The sequence below is a fragment of the Nicotiana sylvestris genome, chromosome 4 (assembly GCF_000393655.2).
Source record: "Nicotiana sylvestris chromosome 4, ASM39365v2, whole genome shotgun sequence".
NCBI lineage: Eukaryota > Viridiplantae > Streptophyta > Magnoliopsida > Solanales > Solanaceae > Nicotiana > Nicotiana sylvestris.
The window spans coordinates 65,998,589-66,024,330 of NC_091060.1; the positions used below are offsets into that span (position 1 = coordinate 65,998,589).

At 43.7% G+C, this 25,742-nt stretch overlaps 2 protein-coding genes across 2 annotated transcripts; both read left to right on the plus strand.

Annotated features, from left to right (window-relative positions):
• The first annotated feature begins 1,220 nt into the window (after positions 1-1,220).
• On the plus strand, positions 1,221-4,174 carry LOC138889637 (uncharacterized). The gene is made up of 3 exons (XM_070172971.1): positions 1,221-3,185; positions 3,323-3,419; positions 3,672-4,174. Exons 1-3 carry the CDS (start codon positions 1,221-1,223, stop codon positions 4,172-4,174), a joined length of 2,565 nt encoding a protein of 854 aa, XP_070029072.1.
• Positions 4,175-4,305: 131 nt separating this feature from the next.
• On the plus strand, positions 4,306-4,911 carry LOC138889638 (uncharacterized). The gene has a single exon (XM_070172972.1). It carries the CDS (start codon positions 4,306-4,308, stop codon positions 4,909-4,911), a length of 606 nt encoding a protein of 201 aa, XP_070029073.1.
• The last annotated feature ends 20,831 nt before the right edge of the window (positions 4,912-25,742 follow it).

A 25,742-nucleotide genomic window follows, 5' to 3' on the forward strand; every position in this document is an offset into this window, starting at 1 on the left:
GGAAATGAGGAATCAAAATAAAAAAACGATACTGCACAATGGGTAGAAAGAAGTTTCAAGAATAAAACAGGAGAGGGAATAGTGAAGATCAATAAACCATGCCAGCAAATCCCATTACAAGATATATTAGTGAACAAGGTACCTAATAAAACTCCAAATTCTCAAGCAGAAGGGTCAAAATTAGCTACATTTAAAGAAAGAGTGCAAGGCTGTGGAGGCAGGCTATGGGATACACAAAGGGAATACGATTTAGAGGAGAACGAAGTACCACAAGGAGCACAAGCTGATGAGGAAACAAATGAGAAGGACAAAGAAGAAGATGAGTAAAGTGTAAATGGAGAGCACCAAGCCAATTACAACAATACAACTGAAATCACAGAAATTAGAACTATGAAGGAAGAGACCCAGAGGTAAATAATCCTGGAGGAACAGAAGATGATCAAATTCAGATATCACAAGAAGACCCACAAGGACACAACACAACAGACAAGGAGAAACAACCAAGACATAAAACAGAAATATTAAATATTACTATTACAATGGAGAAAAATCAGTTGCAGTTGTTAAAAAGAGGAGAAGAGAAGGCCTTGGTCCCTAAAAGGAATGCATTTGGAGCTACATCAGGAAGTAAGGAAGACAATGAAGAAGGAGAAGAACCTGGTAAATCAGGATACGACATGGATCAAGAATCAACTACCCAACACCTTATGAATGCGGCAAGGAAAGGTGACTTATCACCTACGCAAGTGGAAAAGGAAAAATCAGCATCAAAAGGTAAGAAGTAGCAACAAAAAGATAATTTTGCAGTACCAAAAGCTGGGGTGCACACAAGGAGAACGCTAACTAAATCCAACAATCAGTAATGAATGCTCTCATTTGGAATATAAGGTCAGTCAACACACAACAGGCCTTTGAAAGGTTGACAAAAATGCACAGGAAAAATCACTATGAATTTGTAGGATTAATGGAGCCAAAGCAACAAGCAAAAAAATGGAAAGGTACAGAAACAAGATAGGACTTGCACAAGCAATTTCAAATGTTTCCAACAAGATCTGGGCATTCATAGATGAGGTATTTGAAGTAACTGTCATGTACAATATGGTGCAACAATTAACACTACGATTGGTTCATACTGAATCGCGTGTGGAGTTTGTTCTAACTTTGATATATGCTAAATGTGATGCAATTGAGAGGATAGAATTATGGGATTCATTATATAAATGACAAGGGATATGAATGAACCATGGCTAGTAGGGGGAGATTTCAATGTAATATGGGACGAAGTAGAGAAGTTTGGGGGGTTACCTGAGTCATTGAATGAAATTGATGATTTTCGACACTGCGTCAACACTTGCAATCTCTTCGACCTTGGATTTAAAGGTAGCATATTCACATGGTGGAATGGGAGAGCAGAGGAAGACTGTATATTCAAAAGGCTATATAGATGCTTGGCTAATTTACAATTCCAACAAACATTTCCGGGAATAGAGGTGCAACATTTGGCAAAGACTGGTTCCGATCATAGTCCAATGTATCTGAAGTGTGATACTGAGACTCCACCAATAAAAAAGCCTTTTAAGTTCTTGAATTTTTGGGTGGAACATGCAACCTTTAAAGATGTGGTGAGAGAGAACTGGACAGCTGATTTCAGTGCAAATCCTTTTATTATTCATAATCACAAGTTAAAAAAATTAAAGAAAGCCCTTTCATTGTGGAGTAAGGCTACGTTTGGAAATATTTTCCAAAAGATAGCAAGCATGGAGGAGGTAGTGATGGTTCACGAAGTAGAATTTGAAGCAAATCCTACAGGGATGAACAGGGAAAGGCTACAAAAGGTTCAGGCAGAATTGATCAAATGTCTTGCACTAGAGGAGAAATTTTGGCAACAAAAGGCTGGCATGACTTTGTTCAAGGAAGGGGATATGAATACTAATTTCTTCCAGGCACTAGTGAGAGGTAGGAGGAAGAGACTTCAGCTTAACAGAATTCAAGATAGTGGAGGAACATGGATTGAAGAAGAAAAAGAAATTGCAGAAGAGGCTATCAGATTTTACGAGGAACAGTTCACAGAAACAACTTCTCCTTATTTATTTGAGATCGTAGACCATGTTCCTAATTTGTTGAACAATGAACAGAATGCAGAATTGATTAAGCAGCCAACAAAAGAGGAGGTTAAAGAGGCAGTATTTGGACTTAATGGTGATAGTGCTGGAGGGCCAGATGGTATGACAGGCAAGCTATATCATTCTTGTTGGGACATAATAGGGGATGACCTGTTCGACATGGTGAGGGCTTTTGTCAATGGTCATGAGCTACCAAAGTGTGTAACACACACAAACCTAGTTCTGATACCAAAGAAAAACGAAGTTACCACTTTTTCTGATCTAAGACCAATAAGCCTCAGTAATTTTTCAAATAAGGTTATATCGAGGGTCGTACATGAAAGGCTAGTGAAATTTCTCCCAAATCTGATATCGGAGGAACAGTCAGGTTTGGTTAAGGGCAGGAATATAGTAGAAAACATCCTTTTAACTCAGGAGATAGTCACTGACATTAGGCTTAGAACTAAGGCTGGACCTAATGTCATCCTGAAGCTAGATATGACCAAAGCTTATGATAGATTATCTTGGATATTCCTAACAAAGGTAATGAGAAAGATGGGATTCACACAAAGGTTGATAGGGATTGCCTTTGGATTAGTTTCAAACAATTGGTATTCTATTCTAATCAATGGTCAAGCTCATGATTTCTTTAAATCCTCAAGGGGAGTAAAACAAGGTGATCCTGTATCTCCAACTTTGTTTATCTTGGCAGCAGAAGCATTATCTTGGGGCCTCAATGCACTTCATACTAATATGTATTTTTGTGGATTTGGAATGCCAAAGTGGAGTCCAAAGATCAATCATTTGGCGTATGCAGATGACATGATTATTTTTTCATCATCTGATGAAACTTCTCTGATGCTGATTATGCAAGTGTTGAATGCATATGAAAATGCATCTGGGCAGCTTATTAACAAGACCAAATCAGCTGTGTACCTGCATCATTTAACACACATGGATGTGGTCATCAAGGTGGAAAGGATCACATACATTCATAGGAATGAATTTTCTATCACATACCTAGGTTGTCCTATTTTTTATGCAAGGAGAAAGGTGGAATACTATCAGCCCCAAATTACTAAGGTAATGGACAAAATGCAATCCCGACAGGGCAAATTATTATCAGTAGGGGGAAGGGCAGTTCTCATATCCCTTGTGCTGCAAAGCATGCCTATGCATCTACTATCAGCTGTAAACCCTCCCAAATATGTGATAAATAGGTTGCTCAGTTTTTCTGGAGCAGCTCTATAGGAGGAACTAGTAGGCATTGGGCTTCATGGAATACCTTATGCATGCCAGTTGAGGAAGGAGGAATAGGTTTCAGGTCACTACATGATGTAACAAAAGCATTATTCAGCAAGTTGTGGTGGAATTTCAGAACAAAACCAAGCCTATAGAGCTCTTTTGTATGTCAGAAATAATGTGAGAAAGTGAATTCAGTAGTTGTTCCATGGAAAAGGGGGTCTCATATTTGGAGAAAAATGCTGGAATGCAGAGATCTTATTGAACATCAAATCTTTTGGCAAACAAAAAAGGGATCCTCACTTTTTTGGTTTGAAAACTGGACAGGTCTTGGGGCACTATATTTTTTAGTTCCTCAGGACTTTGGTATAGATGAAACAGTACAAAATGTACATGAAGTTACCTTAGATGGTGGGTGGGATGTGGACAGGCTATTTGAAATGCTTCCTGAAGACTTAGCAGTACACATTCTAGAGAAAATCAAACCACCTTCACCTCAGCAGGTTCTTGACGTGCCTTGTTGGATGCTGGAAACAAGAGGATATTTCAGTGTTAAGTCAGCATGGGATTATACGAGAAGAAGAGACGAACCAATAACAGCTTATAGAATGATTTGGGTAAAGGGACTGCCTTTTAAAATAGCATTTTTCATGTGGAAAGTGTGGAAAGCAAAGTTACCTTTAGATGATTTCTTGAAAAAGGTAGGCTACTGCATGCCATCAAAATGCTGGTGTTGTGTACATCCTGATGAGGAATCTCTTCAGCATTTGTTTTTAGATCAGAAACTGCAAAGACAACTTGGAAGTATTTTCTATCAAGGGCAGGAATAGCTGTGGAAGGACTTACATTGCACCAAGCAATCACAAAATGTTGGACTGCAAATGTTTGCTTAAGGCTCAAACCGGTAATGCAAGCACTCCATTCATGCGTAGTATGGGAACTCTAGAAAAGAAGAAATAGTATGAAGTATGGTGATGCTGTGACAACTAGCAGGGTGATTTATCAAGTGTCATCAAATCTCCAGGCATTGGTGAAAGTGAGAAAGCCTGGGATGGACATGGTACCTCATAAATGGAAAGACCTTCTAGCCATGATGGAAAATTTCACTCCTAAACTTAAAGTTACCAAAGTCATGTGGGAACTTCCAAGTACAGGATGGCTAAAGGTTAATACAGACGGGTCATCGAGGGGAAATCCAGGCAGGAGCTCAATAGGTTTTTGTATAAGAAATGAAAATGGTGACATAGTCAAGTCTGTAGGGAGGGAGATTGAGGAGACAACAAACACAGTAGCTGAAGCGAAGGCCATGTTAGAAGCACCAAGGTTCTGCAGATTTCAACAATACTCTCATGTATGGCTTCAAACTGACTCAATGTTATTAAAAAAGATAATGGATGGGATTTGGAAACCACCATGGATCATATCTGAGAAGGTAGAGGAAATGATGCAACTAATGATTGGGGGCAATTACACAGTTACTCATATTCATAGAGAGGGCAACAAGTTGGCTGATCATTTGGCTAATTATGCTTTAGATCATGGAGAAATCGAATGCCAACAATTCTGACATCTAGATGCACAAGGAAGGAGGTTGGTTAATGAAGATAAGATGCAATGTCCAAGTCTAAGGGTGAAGGTGGACAGAAGATAAGAAGCAAAGAGAATAGAAATAGTAGGAGGCATGTCAACTTAATCGACCATCAAATCCTAAGGGAGGAGGGTGTCTCTAGCGCGCAGGTACAATTATGCTATATTAAAGAACAAAAACATTCTAGTAAACAAGATGGGCACGTGATATTATTCTCATTAAAAGATAACAATTCTATTGGAATATGCACAAGCACGCTAGGGACTTGGCATGGAGGGATGCGAAAAACATTTCATGAAAGCACATGGTTTATTCTGAAAAGCGAGAAGCATGTCTCTTGGTCTGGGATGCGCATTCGAGAAAAAATAATTGCAGGAAGGGAAAAACAATGCACAAGCATGGAGGGTAGCAAATGCTGCAACAAGAGCAGCTGGGGAATACGCATGCTCACACATAGAAAGGCACGAGGGAAGGTAAAGCATGCTGGACATAGATGATTTTGATACTTGAGCATGCGATACTTTAGCTCAGTTCAAGAAATGGTAGAGCGTGTCCATGGAATCTCGAACACTGGAATTGACTCCATCGAATTTGAAGATACACGCATGGCCTAAGCATGGATTGCAAAGTGGTCCAGCAAGAGCATGGGGTCTTGCAACAAAAACGAGGACATATTTTAATGGGAGTGCTTTAAGCATGCTGTGTTCCATCCTGGCAGCTTATCGAATAGGGAGGCTCGGCTAGAGTAAATCGAACAAAGGCTGTCGAACATGAATTTTCTCGCCAAGAGTAAATCGATCTCACGTGCTACTGGAGTACACAACACAAAGCTGTCTCCATTGATCACCTCAAGGAATCAAAAGGAGTGCAGCAAGGACAGAAGACGCAGATCACGCATAGAAGACATGCACGCTTTATGATGTTCATCTTGACGAAAGGTTACTGGCAGCTGGGGCGTGATCGAAAAGGGAGGAGAGGCAGTCCCAAAATGGAATTGCACACCAAGAGTAAATTGAGGAGAGCATGCGAGGAAGCGTGTTTGGAACAAAAGAGAAAATAAGTGTCGAAAAAAGATGGAATTGATACAGACAACTGGGAATTTTTAATAGAAGGAACGTTGCATTGGGCGCTATAAAAGCCTTTCACATGCACATTCTTGGATGCAGACTTGTATTTCAAAGTTTAATAGCATTAATGTGATATCAATGTTGAGTGCAACACTCAATTTTGATAATAGGATATTTGTTAAATTCAAACTTTATTTCTTTCATTTCGTAGGATATCTTGACATTGTATTTTGTCTTTTATCATGTTATAAATAAAACTAACCCTTGGCGTTTGCCTAGCGGATTGAAATAAAAAAAAAAAAACTCTGCTGGGGAAACCCTTAGGCTCTTACCGTAATGAACTTGTCTGTGAATTAGTCTTTAAGCATACCTTTATTATTCCGTTAATTCTTGCACACCCCTTCTCATTCTATGTGGATTTATTTGCATATCCTTATTCATTTAAGATTTCCCTCCCCTGCTTTATCACTTTTACTATAGAAACTGACTTGTCTTCTTGTTTTTTTTCTCAAATGTCTTTACAATTATTAAATACCGCATTTTATCATTATTCATCATGCAAATAATTGACAACGTGTTATTTTCTTTTTGCATAACTCCATGCTCAACAGCATATTTCACTCGTTCGTACTAATATCATAGCGGCAATTGATGAGTGTCCGCGCTCTTCCTAAAATCACCCTTTAAATTTGGAAAAGCTTATTTGTGGTAAAACTAGTCGATGAGTGGTGCAGTCAACGGTTCCATGCCTTTGCCCCTCAAGTTGTCCGCTTGAGGGTACCAGTCTAGACTTCTATAGAAACCTTGCTCTGATAAATAACTGTACATGCATCATGGTCAAACCTAGCCGGGGTTAATATCTGTCCACAAAATAACCCCCTAAGAAAGCCTTGTCCAAAGTCCACCGGGATTTACATAATCCCAACGGATGTAATCACGATATGTGCATTATTTGGAGAGATAAATGCCGACAAGCTAATTGTTAATGCGTAAGTAGTCTAATTCGGAGGGGGCAATGGTGTAACTCTGTTTATTTTGCAGAAAATGAGGCACGAAGTCCCCAGGTTCGGCATGGTTCGAAGTATACCACCGCTGTTGTTGGACTGGTGGGAAAATCTTTTGCCAAGCGATAAAATTCATGTGAAAAGGGTTCTTGAAAATTTACCTTCTTTATTGGACATCCAACAAAACAACATGTTGATCGAAGCTGGTACTATGTTCTGGGATGGAGAAAGAACTGTATTCCATTTTGGTAACATAGAAATGACTCTTCTCCTAGAGGAAATCGGAGGGTTCGCTGGATTACCATGGGATAGTCCTGGTTTACTAGTATGTTTACCGTGAAAATAGTAACAACAATTAAATTTGTAAAATGGGATTCTAAAATTATGTGATCTATTTTTATGCTAGTTGTTAGAGAAGATGATGCTAGGAAGATGAAGTTTAATGATGAAATGTAAGCTTAAACGAGGAAGTGATCGAACCGATAGATCAGCTGACCAGGTGTAGGACTGGTCGAAGGGGACCTCGGGGTCGATGTCTGGGTCGAGCTCAAGCTATCGAGGGCAGTCAGGAATGGGATAACAGTTAAGATATGATTAAACAAGGCTCTTTATGGCCAATACCAAGCGATAGAATGAAGAACAAGTAAGAAAGCGATAATATTAAAATGACCTCGAACCAGTGAGAGCAAGCAAGTTAGAGAGAAGAAAGAGAGAGAGATATTACTGCACTTGTGGAGAAATAGTTGGAGCAACATCAGCCCTTTACAAAGTAGTATGGGTTCCCTTTATATAGGAGGGGAACTCGACTATAGTATATGGGCATTAATTATAAAGTATGGATATGTGACGGCTAGACACGATGCTTCGGCGTAGGCTCTGGATAGGGCGGCCTTATCAGACTTAGCCGTGTGCCTTGGGAGCTTCCCCTTATGTTCTAGCTCAGATCTTCGTCTTCTTTGAGTTGGGACCCGACGAGCCTCTAGGGAGGGGACTCAGTCGTGGCTCCCCGTCCTCGGGGGTCCCGAGGCATTCTTCCGAAATGTCTTGATAGCGAGAAATTAAGTCCTCTAGTTTCGCCGCGTATAGATAGTCTTTGCGTTTCCTAGAATGAAGCGATGGGAAATGATTCTGACACCTGACTCCTCGAACTCCTTACAGAGACGTCGCACCAATGATGCAACATGTGGCGCGAGCTGTTGTGACAACTGGGGTGACTTGTGGACTTGTGCATTTTGACATCTTTTAATGCAATGCCGATTCTCGTTGTCCAATGTGAGTGTACCACCGTCGATTTGATTTTTAAAGAGTGCAGTAATTGCATCCGCCGGTCAATCTCCCAAAGCCTTGATGATCGTGTTGTTACCCCCTATAAATGGGGGTGACTTGGCGCTGATTTTTCTATCCCAGTACCTTTGTTGGCTCATTTTCCCATTTCTTCCTATCATCTTCTTTTATCTCTGAACATCATGTTTGGGACTCATGGCCTCAAACCAGTTTGTCGGAGCTCCTATAGATTGTGTTGTGGACTCTTGCGGGGCTTCCCTTTGTCGAGCATAACCATGCCATCCTGCTGCTGCTGTGGTTGCTGCTACATCTGCTGTTGCTGTTGTTGTTGGCCCGAGATGATGACACATGAGGGTTAACTTCCCTTGCTCGCAAAAAGCTCTTCAGATTACATACCATTACTCAAAAATGGGCCCAGATTATGCACCACTACTCACCTTCATACCCCGACTCGATGTGGTGCTCTGCCTTGAGCTGGGGGCTTGCACGGCTAGATATTCCAAGAAGTGGACTCTAAGTAGCCGTGCAGTGGGACCGAGGCTTGTTCGGTCCGCTTTCTCTCTAAGGTTCTCTTGGCCAGCGAGTGTCCTCAAGCTTCAGAGAGCTATGTCATTTTTTCATCCCTCCCTGCTTCTTCCCTTATCCCTTGGGGATATCTGTGTGGAAGACTGGGATGAGGCTTCTAAGGATGCGCGTCCGGAGGCGCCCATTGTATGAGGTGGACCTTCAGAGGTAGATCGGTCTCTAGGCTTTTACTTCACGTGTACATCCTTCTATTTCTTCCCTTCTTGGTGTAGAGATCCTCTGTAGGCATTTGTAATTGTATGTAAGGACTCCTTGAGGTCTGTTGTACACATATTATTATGAATATGAATATACTTCATTGACTTCTGCTTTCGATTCTTGCCTTATAACTGCATGATCTCATGCCCTTTGAGGCCTTTGAATGTTTTCCTTTATTATCGAATACTAATATCTAACTCGGATGCGAGCATTCTCTCCGATCCTCTACTGATTGACATGGCTATTTTCCGAGCCCATCGTCGTACCTCGGACCAAGCCTGAATTGATCTAATAGGTTCGGGCTGTCCGACCCTCCGAGTTGTATGGAGATAGTATGCTGTGTTTTGGAGATTTCGAGAATGATATTCTGAGTGAAGGTTAGCCTTGGGTACCTGGAGGTCTCTTTTGTACTTGACGCAAATAGCTTTTTAAAGCGTAGGGGATAGACTCCTATTAAGGGATTGCCTGTACCCAAGCGCTACTTCAAGCCTTCCTGGAGCATCGTGATCGGAGCTTCGCGTGCTTATATTTCCTTTTTAGAAAGGAAACCATGAAATCGGGTATCGCCTTGGGTCTAGTGATGGCGTTTAAAGCTTCCCAAAATCCGGCTTCTTTTTTTGGCGGGGATCCTCGAGGTTGGATGCTGCCTTGAAACTGGAGATAATACGGTCGACTCCTTGAGGCTTGGTTTCTTCGTCGAAGGATGCCTCTAGGATCGGGTATTACCCTATCGATCTGTATCGAGGCTGCTGGCCTCCTAGGGCTCACCCCGGATAGGCAAATCATCGCTATTTCCTGCATATATGTGGGGCGGTTTCGGCTTCTTCGAAAGGCCTCGCTATTTTAGATAGCTTCCCATCCGCTTTAGTGTAGGGTTCTTCATTTCTTCAGGCGCGAAAAGCATTGGAGCATGTTTTTGCCTTAGTTTGTTGATTCTACCATAGCCATGGCAACTACATCGGGGTCGGCCCGACAGGAAGGAGAGAGTTCCATGTGCAGCGTTCAGGATCCACGAGAGTTCCCTTTGAATACTGTGTCTTTGATAAGAGAGGAACATCTGGAGATGGTGAGGAGATATTGCGGATGGAGTGAAGATATAGTGCTACAGGCGCTTTCCCCAGGTGAGAGCATTGAGGACTCTGCTGATGGATTCTTGAGCGTGTACCTGTATCCCCTCGCATTTGGCCCCTTTGACAGGGTCGTGCTCGATTTCTGCTTGAAATATCGGGTTACCCTGGCGTAGATGCATCCGTCGTTTTGGCGAGTGGTGCTGATAATGAGGCTCTTTGTGGAGAAGGCTGGGCTTGAATTCACGTTCAGCCAACTCGTCAGGCTATACCGGCCCTTTCATCACCAAGGCCTGCTAAACCTGTGGTGCCGTTCATCCATGTCCTTTGTTGTTGATGACGAAGAAGATGGGGATCGAGAGTGGGCCAGTTGGTTCGTTCGGGTCTGGACGGCCGACATTATCCCCGTGGAGCTTATGACATTTACTGAGGGATGTCGCACATGAGTGGAGTGCCTGGAACTTTCTTAGGTTTTGCTTATAGCGAAAGTCTGTTGAGTAACTATTTTTTCCCCTTTTGTAGCAACTTCATGGATGCTGGGCAAAGTTTTCGATCTGCCTGGATGGGCCCGGATGTTGGTGACCCATTCGACCTGCGACGAGCATAGGTGGCGAGCTGTGTCCCGTATTAGATGGGAAGAGAAATACCAAGGTATACGCGTACGATACCTTTACCCTGGTCTTCATATATTTGAGGTGACACTTTCATTTGTTTTGTACTGGTATTGATGTAGTAGGTATCGAGCAGCTCCTTCAGGGAGATGTGCTCTTCCGAAGAGGGGAAGGAATCGTCGGCCTCCGAGATGAGGGACATTGATGACAAACGGGATCTGTACCCGTAGTGTGACAGAGCTTTTAGTGGTTGAACTGGCCCGTGTTCTCGAGGAGAGGGCATCGTCCGAGCCTGCAATTCTCGGAGTGTTTGATTCTCGGATGGAACTTCCTCCGAGTGAATATGCCTTGCCCGAGGTTGGTTTTTCTAGGGCCGGAGGGGCAGGATCAACATGAGTGTGCTCTGACATCGAGGAAGTACGCCGGCTTCACTTGATGGTGAGTTTAGGCACAGGTTTTCTATATTCCACGTCCTCCTTTCTTCATCGGGTTTTCCTTTTGCATGCCTGTGATAGGCTCAGGTCTGAGCTGCTCCGTCAATGAGCCAGGCTTTGGAAAGTTCTAGACGAGGGTGAGTCTTTTAGGATCCTCAGCGAGGAGAAGGAGGCTGAGTTGCTGCATTGGCGATATGAGGCATATCGAAACTCGAATTGCGAGAGCTATTTGATGGAGCAGGTAACCTTTCATAGTATGCGCTTCACTTTTTTGGCCCTTAACGTTAACCCCTTTTTCCTATATTAGCTACAGAAAAAGACGGAGGCCTTGGAGTACCTCAAGGGCGACATCGACCGTGTCAGGAATGCTTGTGGCGAGCTAAGGGCTCAGGTGCAAGCTCAAGCTTTAGAGGAGAGAGGTGCTTTGCCCAAGGTTCCTGCCTTCGAGGCCCAACTCTGCTTGGCTCGTGACAACGCTATAGTTCAAGCGGATATGATCGGGAAACTCGAGTCTAATCTCTCGAAGATCAAGGCTGAGATAATTGATGCCTTGGCTGAAGCGGCGTTAAGCCGAGCCAAGACTGATTAAGAGATGGCAATTCTTATGAAAGACGTTGCTGATGCCCAAGCCGAGATGAAGTTGGTCCTCGACCGGGAGAAGAGGATCGAGGAATATGTTCATTGCAGATCCCAAAGAGAGGTGCTCAAGGAGATCGGCGTAAGAGGTTTCGTTCTCTTATAGGAATTGGCTCGAGCAAGGGCGAACGAGCATGGCGCTCGGTCACTTCTTGCTGAAGTCACGAAGAGCGAATCTGGGGCTGACTGGCCGTAGCCTTTTGGAGTGGAGTATAGATCTTGCCATCTTGTATTTGCTGTTTGTAGAGCATGTTTGTAGATGGAGAGCGCGCCTTTCACGCATATATAAAATGAGAAAAAACTTGAAGCTTTAACTCCTTTGTATCTCTTTCCGTATTGCTTTTGACCAGGCGGGCTGGTTTTGGTGTTTGGAGGGAACCTCGCAGGTCCAAAGCTAATTAGGCAGGCCCGAAGGCTTTTAGGTGAGATTTTTGATTCGAGCAGGCGTTGGGGCCTCCGCGCTTTGCCCAACTGTTTAGGATTATTCTCTGATTTAGGCCTTGACACGAGCTTGCCGGACCTTCAATTTTCTGTGCCCGTGTGGGCGGATGATAATCGTTTTTATTTCTCTCCCTCGGGCATTTGTTATTTACCCCATTTCAGGTTCAGTCTCCGAGTCGCGTCGCAACTCGAGCTTGAATTGACCCTCATGTTTTTAGTGCTTACATGGGTGGATAGCAATGGTTTTTATCTCTTTACCCTTGGTCATTTGTTGTTTCAACTATCTTGGGTCCAGTCTCCGAATTGCATTGCGATTCGAGCTTTAATTGACCCTTAAGTTCTTTCCTGCCTGCATGGGCGGACGATGATGGCTTTTTGTGCTTCAGGTCGAAGTGGCCTTATAGGTACGTGGCCCGAATGCTCATTTGGCTGGCGACAATGGCATTTATGCTGTGCCCTTAGGCATATTGTAGTTAACTATTTTGGATCCGGTCTCCAAATCGAGTTACGACTCGAGCTCATTTTAATCCTCAAGGTATCAATTTTCAAGCTGGCGACAATGGCTCTTACGCTGTTTGGTCGATGAGACCTTTTAGTGTGTGTCCCGGAGGTTTGTTTGGCTGGCGACAATGGCTCTTATGCTTTTTCCCATAGGCATTTTGTAGGCTCTATATTCCTCTCGTTAAGGACTTTTTGAAATGATTTTGCCTGAACCGTCGTCGGTTCTAGAAGAACCTCGATTTCAAGTCATTATCGGCGATGTTTGAACACCTCGGAATGTTCTTAGCTCGTAGGCTGAGTAGGTCGAAGCCTTGTGATTTGGAGCTGACATGGTCAAAGCTCGTTTTCCTATTGAGGGAAGCCTGTTTTAACCGGTTCTTTTCAAAGTATATTCGGAGTAATGGACTACGATTTTGTTTAGCGACGGTCGGGCGTCCCTGAGTTGTGTTAATTTGGCTGTATCAACCATTTTGGCTGTAGTCATATGTGTTTGGCCGGATCCATTTTTGATCCCGAGCGATAGTTTAGGTGTCTACACCGAGGGTATGCTCTTTTAGGATTCTTACAAATGTGACGTATAGCCTAAACTTTGGGATTTTGAGTTTTATGCCTTTGAGGTCTTACAGTTTGTCATGCCAGTTGAGGTCTTACAGTTTATCATGCCTGTTGAGGTCTTACAGTTTGTCATGCCTATTGAGGTCTTACAATTTGTATTGCTATGTAGAATATATCTGGTTATATCGAGTCTGCCCGCTTGGGGTCTTACAGTTTTGGGTTTTCCAGTGCATGGTGATTAATGACAGTCTTCGAGTCATCGAGTTTGCTTAGGCTCGAAGGCCGCTATTCGTGAGCTCGAAGTTGCCTCATCGGGGCCTTATGAGCCCGGAGTTCCTACCCTGGGGTCGTACGGGTGCCGAATTGTTGATGCCAAGTCTCCGAGTATTTCAGGACGCATTTGTTGGAAAGGCCCTGGCCGTAAGCGTGTTGATATCCCCTTTTTTGGAATACAAGATGCTAAAATATATTCTTTATTGTTTGGCGTAAATATATGTTGTTTTGTTGTGTGAGCTCGGCTCCTTGGACCGTTCGGTCCGGTGCATCATTTCCTATTGAAACTCAGTCTACCGTTCCCCGGTCCTTTCGAGGGGATGGCGCCCTCAAAAGAAGTTCATCGGTCATCGTTTGATTTTAGAAGAAGGCCTGTGATCTTATCGGATCCTCCTCTGGGGGTATGTTGCTCCGCTAATAACCTTGTTGGCGAGACCCTCTTTGGGACAGAAGTCCGACCGAGGAGAAAGAGCGCGGCGTGTTCCGTTAAGGCCTTGGGATCTCCGGGTGGAGTTAGAACTTCCGAATGTTCTAGCGGATTATCTGCATGCAGGTTAGTGAAAATATAACAAAGGAGCATAGTAGCTCTTCCTTACTGCGGGGTGTGTAAGCGACGTTTCGAGATTTTGTATTTCCTGCCATCTCGGGGTGTGGGCCCTAGTACAACCCTCCGCCGTGTTTAATTGGGCTTCGGTCGAAGATGTGGTTTGCTTACTCTTTGATCCTTTCGAGGGTGGAGGTATTGATACCGGCGACGTATCATATGGTGAGGAATTTCCCCTCGTGGTGTATTGCTCCTTGTCGACGGTTCTAATTCCGCCCCTTGCATGGGATTTCATTCTTTTGGTGAAGTGGGATCGACGCTGTCTCTAGGCGGTGCGCCCGTGGCCATCTGAATAAGACGTCCATGCCTTGCGCCTTCTTTGGTAATATAGAACTCGGTGTTCTAGTCCAAGCTTAGACAGGCTGTATCGAGAGAATGGCTTTCGTGATTGTTGTAGTGATCGCCATTTGGAATCCGTCAAAGATTTGAGATGCGGGCGAAATTTGGTTCGTCAGTCCGAACCGCCCTATGTATCTTGGTCCGGCATCATTGGTATGTTGATCGAGCCACCTGAATTCATGAGCATATGTTTTATTTTAAAGGGAGAAGGTTACTAGTGTGTCAGTATGAGGCCGAGGCGAGGTCTCGGTGCCTTTTTTGCTGGATGTAAGGATGTCCTTTGGAATATATCCCTGGACCCGTTTTTCCCCAGTGACGAACATTTTTACTTTCCATTTTATGAGTCCTTGGAGGGTGTCACTGTTCCACCACTATCGTGGCGATACGTCGCAACTTGCTTGCTTTGTTCTTCCTGGCCGCCTTCCCTCCTCGGGGCTAAATTCGAGCCTGATCGCTCGATAGTACTCGTCGGCGATTTTTATACTCACGGCTGCTTTCCTCTTGAGCTGGTGACCATCTCCAACCCCGTGGTCGTGCGTGCCCTGCGGTTCCCGCGCCAGGTTGTGGTTCCTCTAAAGGGGATTTAGTCGAATAGGTCTGAGCCGTTAGGCGTCGCTGGTTTCGCTTATGGTGAACACGATGTTTGGTATAGTGATGCTGAAGTTGTACTCTGATGGGCAAGGTGCCCCTACCGGCCATGCCTCGTTGAATCTAGCTTTGTTGAAGATTCATCGAGGATGTTACCCTCGGGCGATTTCCCGATCGTTTTGAGGTAGATTATGTCTCGGGGCGTTCCCCCTATCCGCGGCGTACGGGTGGTACCTCCATCTATTTGGCATTAGTTTTTTTTGTAAGGAACCTGCTCGGGTATACTGAGCCCGAGGAGGCTCCCGGATGGTCGTCCATGGCCCTAATTCGCGACTGGTGCTGGATGCGGGTATCCGACCAGATCTTGGCTAGGTACTCAACTAAGTTTCGTTTGAACTGCCCTAAAACCGTTGAGCTTGGTTTGTTTAGGCTTTGGACGATGGCCTGTGCTGCCCAGTTATCCGAGACCGGGGGAAATCTCGTTCGTTCTATCAAGAAATAGGGTGCGAATTCTCGTGGCATTTTACTCTCCCTTTGTTCGGCCCTGGATGTGTTGGGCTCTCTCGTTGCTGCTTTGATGACATCAACGCGTGTTTCTATGGAGGAATCTACCAGTGTGGTAAGCGAGTTTGCGAGGTCGGGTGCTAAGTCATGACGCCACAACATGGTTCCCTTTGAGAGTGTTTCCCCGATCCTCTTCAATAAGACGAGCTCGGATTCATCATCTCGTGGGTCGTTTCCTCTTCCCACGCACGTACAGGCGGTGATGGGATCGTCGGGATCTGTGGTTCCATTGTACTTAGGGAGTTCTAGCGTTCCGGACTTCTTTGAAATGGGTTCCGAGACCGCTTCCTCGGGGGACGAACGTTGCATGGACTTCCACGAACCTGACTCGATCCTTTTGGAGAGATCCCCAAACATCTTTGCTATGGCAGGGTCAGTTACCGATCCATTGTTGCTTGGTCTCTCGGGCACACATTTGGCGGGGGGAGCTATTTCCGATGGTACTGTGTTGGGAGTTTCCGGGTGGATTTACAATTGAGCGATAGCCAATTGCTGTGCCTGCAACATTTCAAAAAATAACATGAAGACTAACTTTCTGTTCTTCTCGAGCCAGGGTTTTTTGGGCTTCCTGTCGGTTGATATGCTGTATGCTCCTGTCGGTGTGCGAGGTTTCGTCGACCTGCTATGCGTCTTGTGAGCCCGCATCCGCTGGGATCAGCCCAGATGCATTATTGAGGTTCCGTGGCATCGTGCCAACGACTGGAGCAACCACACTATTTTCGCTGTGATTTTCGAGAGAGTTGTTCTCAACCCAGTTTGCAGAGCCAAACATTTTGACTTGGGATCAAGAGATCTTGGACAAGAAAATTGTGAAAGACAACTTGCATTTGAGCAATGAAACCAACAAGGAAATAATCACCATTATTTTTAGCCCCACGGTGAGCGCCAAACTGTTTACCGTGAAAATGGTAACAATAATTAAATTTGTAAATGGGATTCTAAAAATACGTGATCTATTATGCTAGTTGTTAGAGTAGATGATGCTAGGAAGATGAAGTTCAATGATGAAATGCAATCTTAAGTGAGGCAGCGATCGAACCGATAGATCGGCTTCCCGGGTGTAGGACTGGTCGATGGGGGACCTCGAGGTCGACGTCTGGGTCGAGCTCGAGCTATCGGCGGCAGTCGGGAATAGGATAACAGTTAAGATATGATTATACAAGGCTCTTTATGGCCAATACCAAGCTATAGAATGAAGAACAAGTAAGAAAGCGATAAATATTAAAGTGACCTCGAACCAGTGAGAGCGAGCAAGTTAGAGAGAAGAAAGAGAGAGAGAGATATTATTGCACTTGTGGAGAAATAGTTGGAGCAACATCAGCCCTTTACAAGGTAGTATGGGTTCCCTTTATATAGGAGGGGAACCCAACTATAGTATATGGGAATTAATTATAAAGTATGGAGATGTGATGGCTAGATGCGATGCTTCGGCGTAGGCTCTGGATAGGCCGACCCTATCAGACTTAGCCATGTGCCTTGGGAGCTTCCCCTTCTGTTCTGGCTTCGATCTTTGTCTTCTTTTAGTCGGGAACCGACGAGCCTCGAGGGAGGGGACTCGGTCATGGATCCCCATCCTCGGGGTCTCGAGGCCTCGAGGGAGGGGACTCGGTCGTGGCTCATCATCCTTGGGTCCCGAAGCATTCTTCCGAAATGACTTGATAGCGAGAAATTAAGTCCTCTGGATTTACCGTGTACATAGTACTAGAAAACCGCAATACCAGGAGGTTTCTGAAAATGATGGGGCCTAAGAAAGAATGAGGACTTGGAGAGCTTGAAGAAGTCCTACATACCTTTTGACTTCCTCTATGAACGATACGGACACATCAAATCTTACCGTATCTTTCATGATGAATTCTCCATCACTTCCCTGGGTTGGACTCATCATAGGGTTTTTGTATTCATCGTCTGTTTTTTGGGTATGATAGTGTTTCCAAGCCAGCGGGACAGAATTCACACCAGGTTGGCCATGGTACCAAATCTTTAATGGAGGGAATTGAGGGACAAACCTATACTATTGTGCCGATGATTGTAGCAGACATATACCAAGCTCTGGATTGTTGCAAGAAGGGGTTCAAACACTTTGAGGGTTGTAACTTGCTACTACAGATTTGGTTGTTAGAACATCTTCAGAGGGGTCAATACCGCCAAGAATTTCCACATAGACCATGGAACGATCACATCGCTTTCCATCATCCTAAAAGAATGACCTTTATCTAGACAGATTTGCACAGCAAGATAATTCTACAGAATGAGCACAATTTTTCAATAATTTGACCAAGGACCAGGTTCATTGGATGTTCGAGTGGTTCCCTATGACGAATTCATCATCAAATCCAGGGATGTTATGCATTTGGTGTTGATTGGGTTAAGAAGAATACACCCTTATGTTTCTATCAGGGTTATGAGACAAGTTGGTAGAAAACAAGTCATACCACGAGTCTCCAAAATAAGTCATTACAGAGCCGACTTTCAGGGTGACACCATTCTATACAAATTTGAGGCCCAACACATGTGGCACTTAAAGATTGCCGTAGAAAAGGACACCATCGAGCCAAATTGATATCACGCCGGTCATGTGTACTTCTACCCCTCAAGGTTAGAAGATAACATAACAGGAATATTCGAGCCAAGGGTTGGTCAACGAAACAGGGTCATAGATAAAGTCGCTGAAGTACAAGTGAAGTATGAGAGGCTACGCAAGAGGGTCCTTGAATCCTAAGCCAAGCATCTGGAGCAACACAAGTTCAACATGGAATCAATCAACGAGTGGAAAGAAATGGCTACAAGGTCGGCAAAAAGGTTGTAGTACTTGGCAGGGTCTAATGGAACTGAAAGGGAAGATGAGGAAAAGGGTCGTAGATTGTCAGAATGTAGAAGGCAACGAGGGAGGACATCTAGAAAGGGCATACCTGTTGTTGGACATGTACGACATGGGAACCTAATTGATGGAGCCATGAGAGCCAAATATGGAGAAGGTCCCTCCAGGACCAAGTAGATTAGGTTTATCTGTTTTGAGTCATTTAGGAATTCAAATGTAATAAGGAAGATTTGTGAGTTGTTAGAAAAACTATAAACCACTTATTCTACTAATGCAATGATGAGAGTAAACTAAATACTGACTAGGATGTGCGTCTCCTCTAAGTAAAACTAAGAAACTTTGACTAGAAAATGCATCTGCTAAAAATAAAACATGAATGACCCAAACTAAGAATTGCATCTCCTAGGAGTGGAACTTCAATGACTCAAACTAGGAAGTGTGTCTCATAGGGGTGAAATCTCAATTTAGGAAGTGCGTCTCCTAAAAGTATATCCCTAAAAAAGCAGACTAGGAAGTGCGTCTCCTAGTTGCAAAACTTCAATGACTCAAACAAGGAAGTGCGTCTCCTAGATGAAACTTAAATGACCCAAACTAGGAAGTGCATCTCCTAGGAATGAACTTAAATGACCAAAAACTAGGAAGTTCGTGTCCTAGGGGTAAAATATCAATTTAGGATGTGCATCTCCTAAAACAAAAATATAACTTGAAAGACCCAGACTAGGAAGTGCATCTCCTAGGGGTGAAACTTCAATGACTCAAACTAGGTAGTGCGTCTCCTAGGAGTGAACTTAAATGATCCAAAACTAGGAAGTGCGTCTCCTAGGGGTAAAAACTCAATTTTGGAAGTGCGTCTCCTAAGACAAAAATATAACTTGAAAGACTCAGACTAGGAAGTGCGTCTCCTAGGGGAAAAACTTTAATGACTCAAACTAGGAAGTGCGTCTCCTAGGAATGAACTTAAATGACCCAAACTAGGAAGTGCGTCTCCTAAGGGTAAAATCTCAATTTAGGAAGTGCGTCTCCTTGGGGTGAAACTTCAATGAACCAAACTAGGAAGTGTGTCTCCTAGGGCTAAACTTAAATGACCCAAACTAGGAAGTATGTCTCCTAGGGGAGAATTCTCAATTTAGGATGTGCGTCTCCTAAAACAAAATATAACTAGAAAGACCCAGACTAGGAAGTGCGTCTCCTAGGGGTGAAACTTCAATGACTCAAACTAGGAAGTGCATCTCCTAGGGATGAACTTAAATAACCCAAACTAGGAAGTGCGTCTCCTAGGGGTAAAATCTCAATTTAGGAAGTGTGTCTCCTAAAACAAAATATAAACTTGAAAACCCGGACTAGGAAGTGCATCTCATACAGGTGAAACTTCAATGACTCAAACTAGAAAGTGCGTCTCCTAGAAATGAATTTAAATGACCAAAGCTAGGAAGTGCGTCTCCTAGGAATGAATCTCAATTTAGGAAGTGCGTCCCCTAAAAGTATATCCTGAAAAACCCAAACTACGAAGTGCATCTCTTAGGGGTGGAACTTCAATGACTCAAACTAGGAAGTGCATCTCCTAGGTATGAAAATAAATGACCCAAACTAGGAAGTGCGTCTTCTAGGGGTGGAATCTCAATTTAGGAAGTCTGTATCCTAAAACAAAAGTATAACCTTAAAAACCCAAACTAGGAAGTGCTTCTCCTAGGGGTGATGTGTGATCTTCTCAATAGCCTTTGCGTAAGCAGAATTGGGGTATTACGCCTGAAACATTCAAGCTTCCAAGCTTTGATATGAACATAGCTTTCATCCCTATTTTAGATAAAGAAAACTTGTGAGTTTAAACATGGTGGTTGGTTTGTGGCCTTGATATTGAGGGCGATTGCTCCTTCACTTGCCTTGATAACTTTGATTTCAACTTGAAAGACCTTGCTTGTTTATTGACTAACCACTTTCTCCGTCACCCCTATCACAGAAAATACCTCTGATTCATTCAAACTGAATACCCTCTATCTGTTGCATTGTGCTCATGAATTGACATATACCGAACATTTGTATTTCACATGAATCCCAAAGCACGTCAACTGCCACCCACTCAGTGCGCATACTACCCTTTCCTGGCTTATGCCATTTTGACGTGCTTGCCAGACTCCGCTTTGTGCAATTGGAAAGCTGGTAGCATATTTTGAAGTCATTTCTTACTTGTTTTGACAAAACAGACTCAAGAGGACTTAAACAAACCAAGAGGAACAGAGTGAGGAACAATGAAAAGGGATGATACCTAACAAGAAATTTACAAAATAGAAACTTATCAGATGTGGATACCAACTCTAATGACCATGACATGCACTTTTGAATTAAGTGGCCTAAACTATCAAGCAAGTCTAATGTTCAACTCTTGTTGTAACTCTTCGCCATGAAACTTGGCTTCAATGCTCTGATTACCCTATCTGATTCACGATCCTTATTCAACTTGTAGTGCCCGAAGGGTTTTTACCATCAAGACTCTCTCATTTTCTTCTTTCCATCAACTTACTGTCTCCTTGTGGTACCTGTGAAGGTTTTCACCGATAAGACTCTCTCATTTTGTCCTTTTTCTTTTTATTTCCTCTGATTCTGTAGATGAAAAGGAATTGACCATAGTAAAAACATCATATGCTCCTAGCATGTCTAGCTCGACACTCTCAAAGATTATCTGGGAAGTCTTTTTTGGACTGTAATGTGGCTTTTGGATAGGGTTAGAAAGAAAGGATATCATAAAGGTTCAAAATAACTAAGACAACGGGGTTAATTTATTTATAACTTTTGGAATCCATTCTAAAAACTTTGCCCCAATTTCTAAGACAAGGGAATTTGATTCTTTTTTTTAGATGGAATTTCCCACTCTCGACTTCGTGGGATTATAAAATATTTTATTTGGTGTGACCGAACCTTAAGGCTGCCTACGCATCTTGAGGTGACAAGAATCAGGTCGAACGTAGTTCAAAAGGCTACTCTTTGTTAGTGCTATTTTCCTTTCCTTTTCTTTTTGTTTTTTCTTTTCTTTTTTGTTTTTTTTTCTCTTTTTGATTTTTTTTGAATGAAGTTTCTAAAAGAGGGGAGGTCAATAAAATTAGCATAGGCTCAAAAGAGGTACCGAATGGTATAAAGTGTTTGGGTAGCTGAAAGAGGGCCTCCCAATCCCTGAAAATGCCAAGTACAACATTTCTTTTGCAGCTCCGACATTAATATCACTGATATGCCTTCCACTTTTTTTAGTGCCTTGTCAAGTACATAACTCTCGTTGGGTGATTTCTTCTTCACAATGGATACCCTCAGTCTATTTGGAGCAAAATCCCTTGGCTTTATCTTGTTATTTGAGATGCACTCGAACTCCAAGTTGCTCACTTCAAATTGTTGGGAAGCACTCGGCAATAGAGAACCCTCATTGATTGAAGTACCGTTGAAGAGAAAAGAATATGGTAGTGGAGGAGGAACCGTTTTTCTAAAGCTAGAGATCTTGGGCGCATCAGGCTCAGCCGATACATCATCTCCGAGCCCCAGGTCTGGACTCATCTTGCTATAAGCACCGTCGCCCTACGAAGACCCTTTTTGCTTATTGTTATTTTTCCTTAGCCCCAAAGCTGGCGATCCTCTTCCCTCTCAGAGAGGTCACGGTCTCACCTCAAAGGACTCCCCAATGCCAATGATGACGGAGTTAGTACACATGAAAAGAAAGCGCCTTTCAAAAACGGAGCAAATCACATAACACGTACCGTGGTGTTTTGCCTCCTATCTACCCTTAGATAAATCTCACCACTTACGTTCATCATAAGTCGAGTGGGCCGCCAATTTCCAAGCCTAATCCGTTAGGTCGGGGACCTCGTATGGCATCCATGGAATCGCTATAGAAAGGGAAATAAAGGCGCACTTACGGAGCCCACCTCTGCCATAAACAAAACAACAAAGGCACAAGTGTACCACTTACGTGTAAAATTCCATTCCTTGGGAAATGGCAGAAACTCAGCGGGGATAATGTTAACTGTCCATACTCGGACGAATCAGCTCATCCATTCCCGATCCCTATCTTCTTCATCATCGACAATGAAGGTCCTGGTGGATCGACATCGAAGGGTTAGCAAGCCTCGGTGGTGAAAAGGCTAGTACAACCTGATGAGATGACTAAGGTTGAACTCAAGCCCAACTTCATCTGCAAAGAATCTCATCATCAACACCATCCTCCAAAATGACGGATGAACCTATGCCAAGGTAGCTCAATACTTTTAGCAGAAGTCAAGTACAACCCTATCAAAGGGACCCAGCATAAAGGGATACGTGTATACATTCAAAAACCCCTCGGCATGATCCATGGTGCTCTCTTCCGGGGAAGGTACCTGCAGTACTACCTTTTCCCCCCATCCACAATATTTCCTCATTGACTCAAGGTGCCCCTATCCTATTAAAGAAATAAACTTCAAGGCATACTCCTGATGACCCTGAATATCGGGAGGTTTTTCTGACAAAAAGTCCCCCCCTCGAAGCAAAATATCCCGAGGTTGGCTCGCCCGGCATCAGTGGCGCTCCACCAACCAGGCGAAAACCAGAGGCAGAACTTCCTCCTCCTTGCCGAACGGATCGTGGCATAAAATCCATAACTATAGTATAATTAGAGAATTGGAGCGGGAATTTGAGCGAGGGATTCAAAGTTAAAATTGTGAAGGACCTAATGCAGGAAAGAAGAACTCTATGAAAGAGGATAGCTACTCAAAATAGTGGGATCCTCATGGGAGGGAAGACAAACCTATATATATAGAGAAAGCGATGATTGTCTGCCTGTCTCAAAGGCCAATTAAAAATACTGACTAAGCTATTCTCACTTTGGGAAGATATATCGGCGCGATCGCCTCGGTCGTTTCATAACCATGTCATACAATTAATGTTACCGTACTACATTTTGGGGATCAAAAACCCCCGCATCAACAATCCTCGAGATTGTACCCGATCTTGGGGACCTCCATAAAAAAGAAGATAGGCTCTAAAGAGCCATTGATATCATTACAAGCCTCGAGTGGTACCCGATCTCGAGGACCTCTGTCAAGAAGAAGATAGGCTATAAGGAGCCATTGATATCATTACAAGCCTCGAGATGGTACCCGATCTTGAGGCCTCTGTTAACAAGAAGATAAGCTCTAAGGAGCCATTGATAACATTACAAGCCTCGAGATGGTACCCGATCTCGATGACCCTTGTCAAAAAAATAGGCTATAAGGAGCCATCGATATCATTACAAGCCTCGAGATGGTACCCGATCTTGAGGCCTCTGTTAACAAGAAGATAAGCTCTAAAAACCTACTCACATGGGCTTGACCTCGAGGTGATACCCTACGTCGAGGATTTCTTGTATAAGGCAAAATCGGAGAGGCCAATTTCTCGTTGTTAAGGCATCTCGGAAAATCACCTCGAAGGCTCGAGACCACGGACCGAGTACCCTCCCTCGAGGGTCGTCGACACTCGAACTAAGGATAACGACGACCTCAGCGATGGTAGGAATAGGAAGCTCCCTAAGCGAATGACTAGGACTGACAAAGCCTAGTGGACTAGTCTAAGACCCGAATCAGGGTGTCATCTAGTTGTCACATCTCCGTATCTTTGTAATTAATGTTTGTTGTACTATGATGGTTTCCCTTCCTATATAAAGGGAACCCTTGTCACCTTGTAAGGGGTTGTTTTTTCAGTTGCTCCACACGATATATACAAGAAAATTCTACTTTCTCTCTAACATACTCTCTTGATATTATTGATTTCATTTATTATATTCATAGTTGTTCTTCATTTATTTCTTATCATTGATCATAAAGAGCCTCCGTTAATTTTACTATAACTGTTAGCTTTATTCCAACCCCCTCTCGATAGCTCCCTGCCGAGCTTCGGAATCGACCTCGAGGACCCGAATCGGCAAGCTAGAGGCCACGATAATTGGCCTATCGGTTTGGTTATCACTTTGCTCCTTGCTTTTATCCCATTTCTAAACTCCACACATAGCATCAACTACTTAACAAACTAGTATAAAAATAGATCACGTATTTCTAGAATCCCATAATCAAATTTAATTGTTATTACCATTTTTACGGTAAACAGTTTGGCGCCCAACGTGGGGCTAAACTAATAGTGATTATTTTCTTGCTGGTCTCGTCACACAACGCAAGTTATCTTTCATGCTTTTTCTTGTCCAAGATCTTTGATTTCAGGTCAAAATGTCTAACTCAGTGAATAGAGGCAAAAGCAATAATCTCGAGGACCATAGAGAGAACGACGTGGATGTCCTAGGTGTTGGTGTGCCACCACAAAACCCTGGGAATGCGCCAGAACCAATACCCGTGGATGCGGTATCACGCGACGCGCAACGCATTGATATAAGCTCGCATATCGACAGGAGCGTGCGTCAGGGAGATCCACAAGAAGCTCAGAAAACCCCCACCAGGGAAGAGCATGAGGTTAGCCTTCATGTTATTTTTGAAATGTTTCAGGCACAACATCTAGCTATTGCTCAACTGCAAAGTCACCAGAAAACTCCTAGCACGGTAGCACTGGGGACAACTCCCCCAGCCGAACATGTACCAGAGAGATCGAGCAATAACGGGTCGATGACCGATCCTGCCATTGTAAAAATGCTTGAGGACCTCACTAGAAGGATGAAATCAGGCGAGAAAAGGATAGAAGCCAACAACAAGAAGGTCGAGACCTATAACTTCAGGGTTGACCAAATTTTGTGCGCACCCCTAGTCCTGAAAGGTGTGGATTCGAAAAAGTTCATACAAAGGTCGTTCCCAAAGGAAGCAGCCCCGAAACCCATTCCAAAGAAGTTCAGAATGCCAGAACTCCCAAAATACAATGGAACCTCAGACCCCAATGAGCACGTTACTGCTTACACTTGCGCAGTGAAGGGCAACGACATAAAAGACAACGAGATCGAGTCCGTCTTACTGAAGAAGTTCGGGGAAACACTCTCGAAGGGGGCCATGATGTGGTATCACAACCTACGTCCTAACTCCATAGACTCATTTGCCATGCTCGTGGACTCCTTCATAAAAGCACATGCCAGTGCCATCAAAGTGGCAACGAGAAAATCCGACGTCTTCAAGATCAAGCAAAGAGAGAACAAGATGCTGCGAGAATTCGTAACCCGCTTTCAAATGGAACAAATGGAACAACCACCGTTCTCCGACGACTGGGCAGTGCAGGACTTCACTCAAGGTCTGAATGAACGAAGCTTGATGGCT

Excerpts from the sequence above, each read along its gene's own strand:
- LOC138889637 (XM_070172971.1), top strand. The coding sequence starts at position 1,221 with ATGACAAGGGATATGAATGAACCATGGCTAGTAGGGGGAGATTTCAAT. Across the intron at positions 3,186-3,322 it reads ATCAGCCCCAAATTACTAAG|GTTGCTCAGTTTTTCTGGAG; the intron begins GTAATGGACAAA and ends TGTGATAAATAG. Across the intron at positions 3,420-3,671 it reads AGTTGAGGAAGGAGGAATAG|GTCTTGGGGCACTATATTTT; the intron begins GTTTCAGGTCAC and ends AAAACTGGACAG.
- LOC138889638 (XM_070172972.1), top strand. The coding sequence starts at position 4,306 with ATGAAGTATGGTGATGCTGTGACAACTAGCAGGGTGATTTATCAAGTG.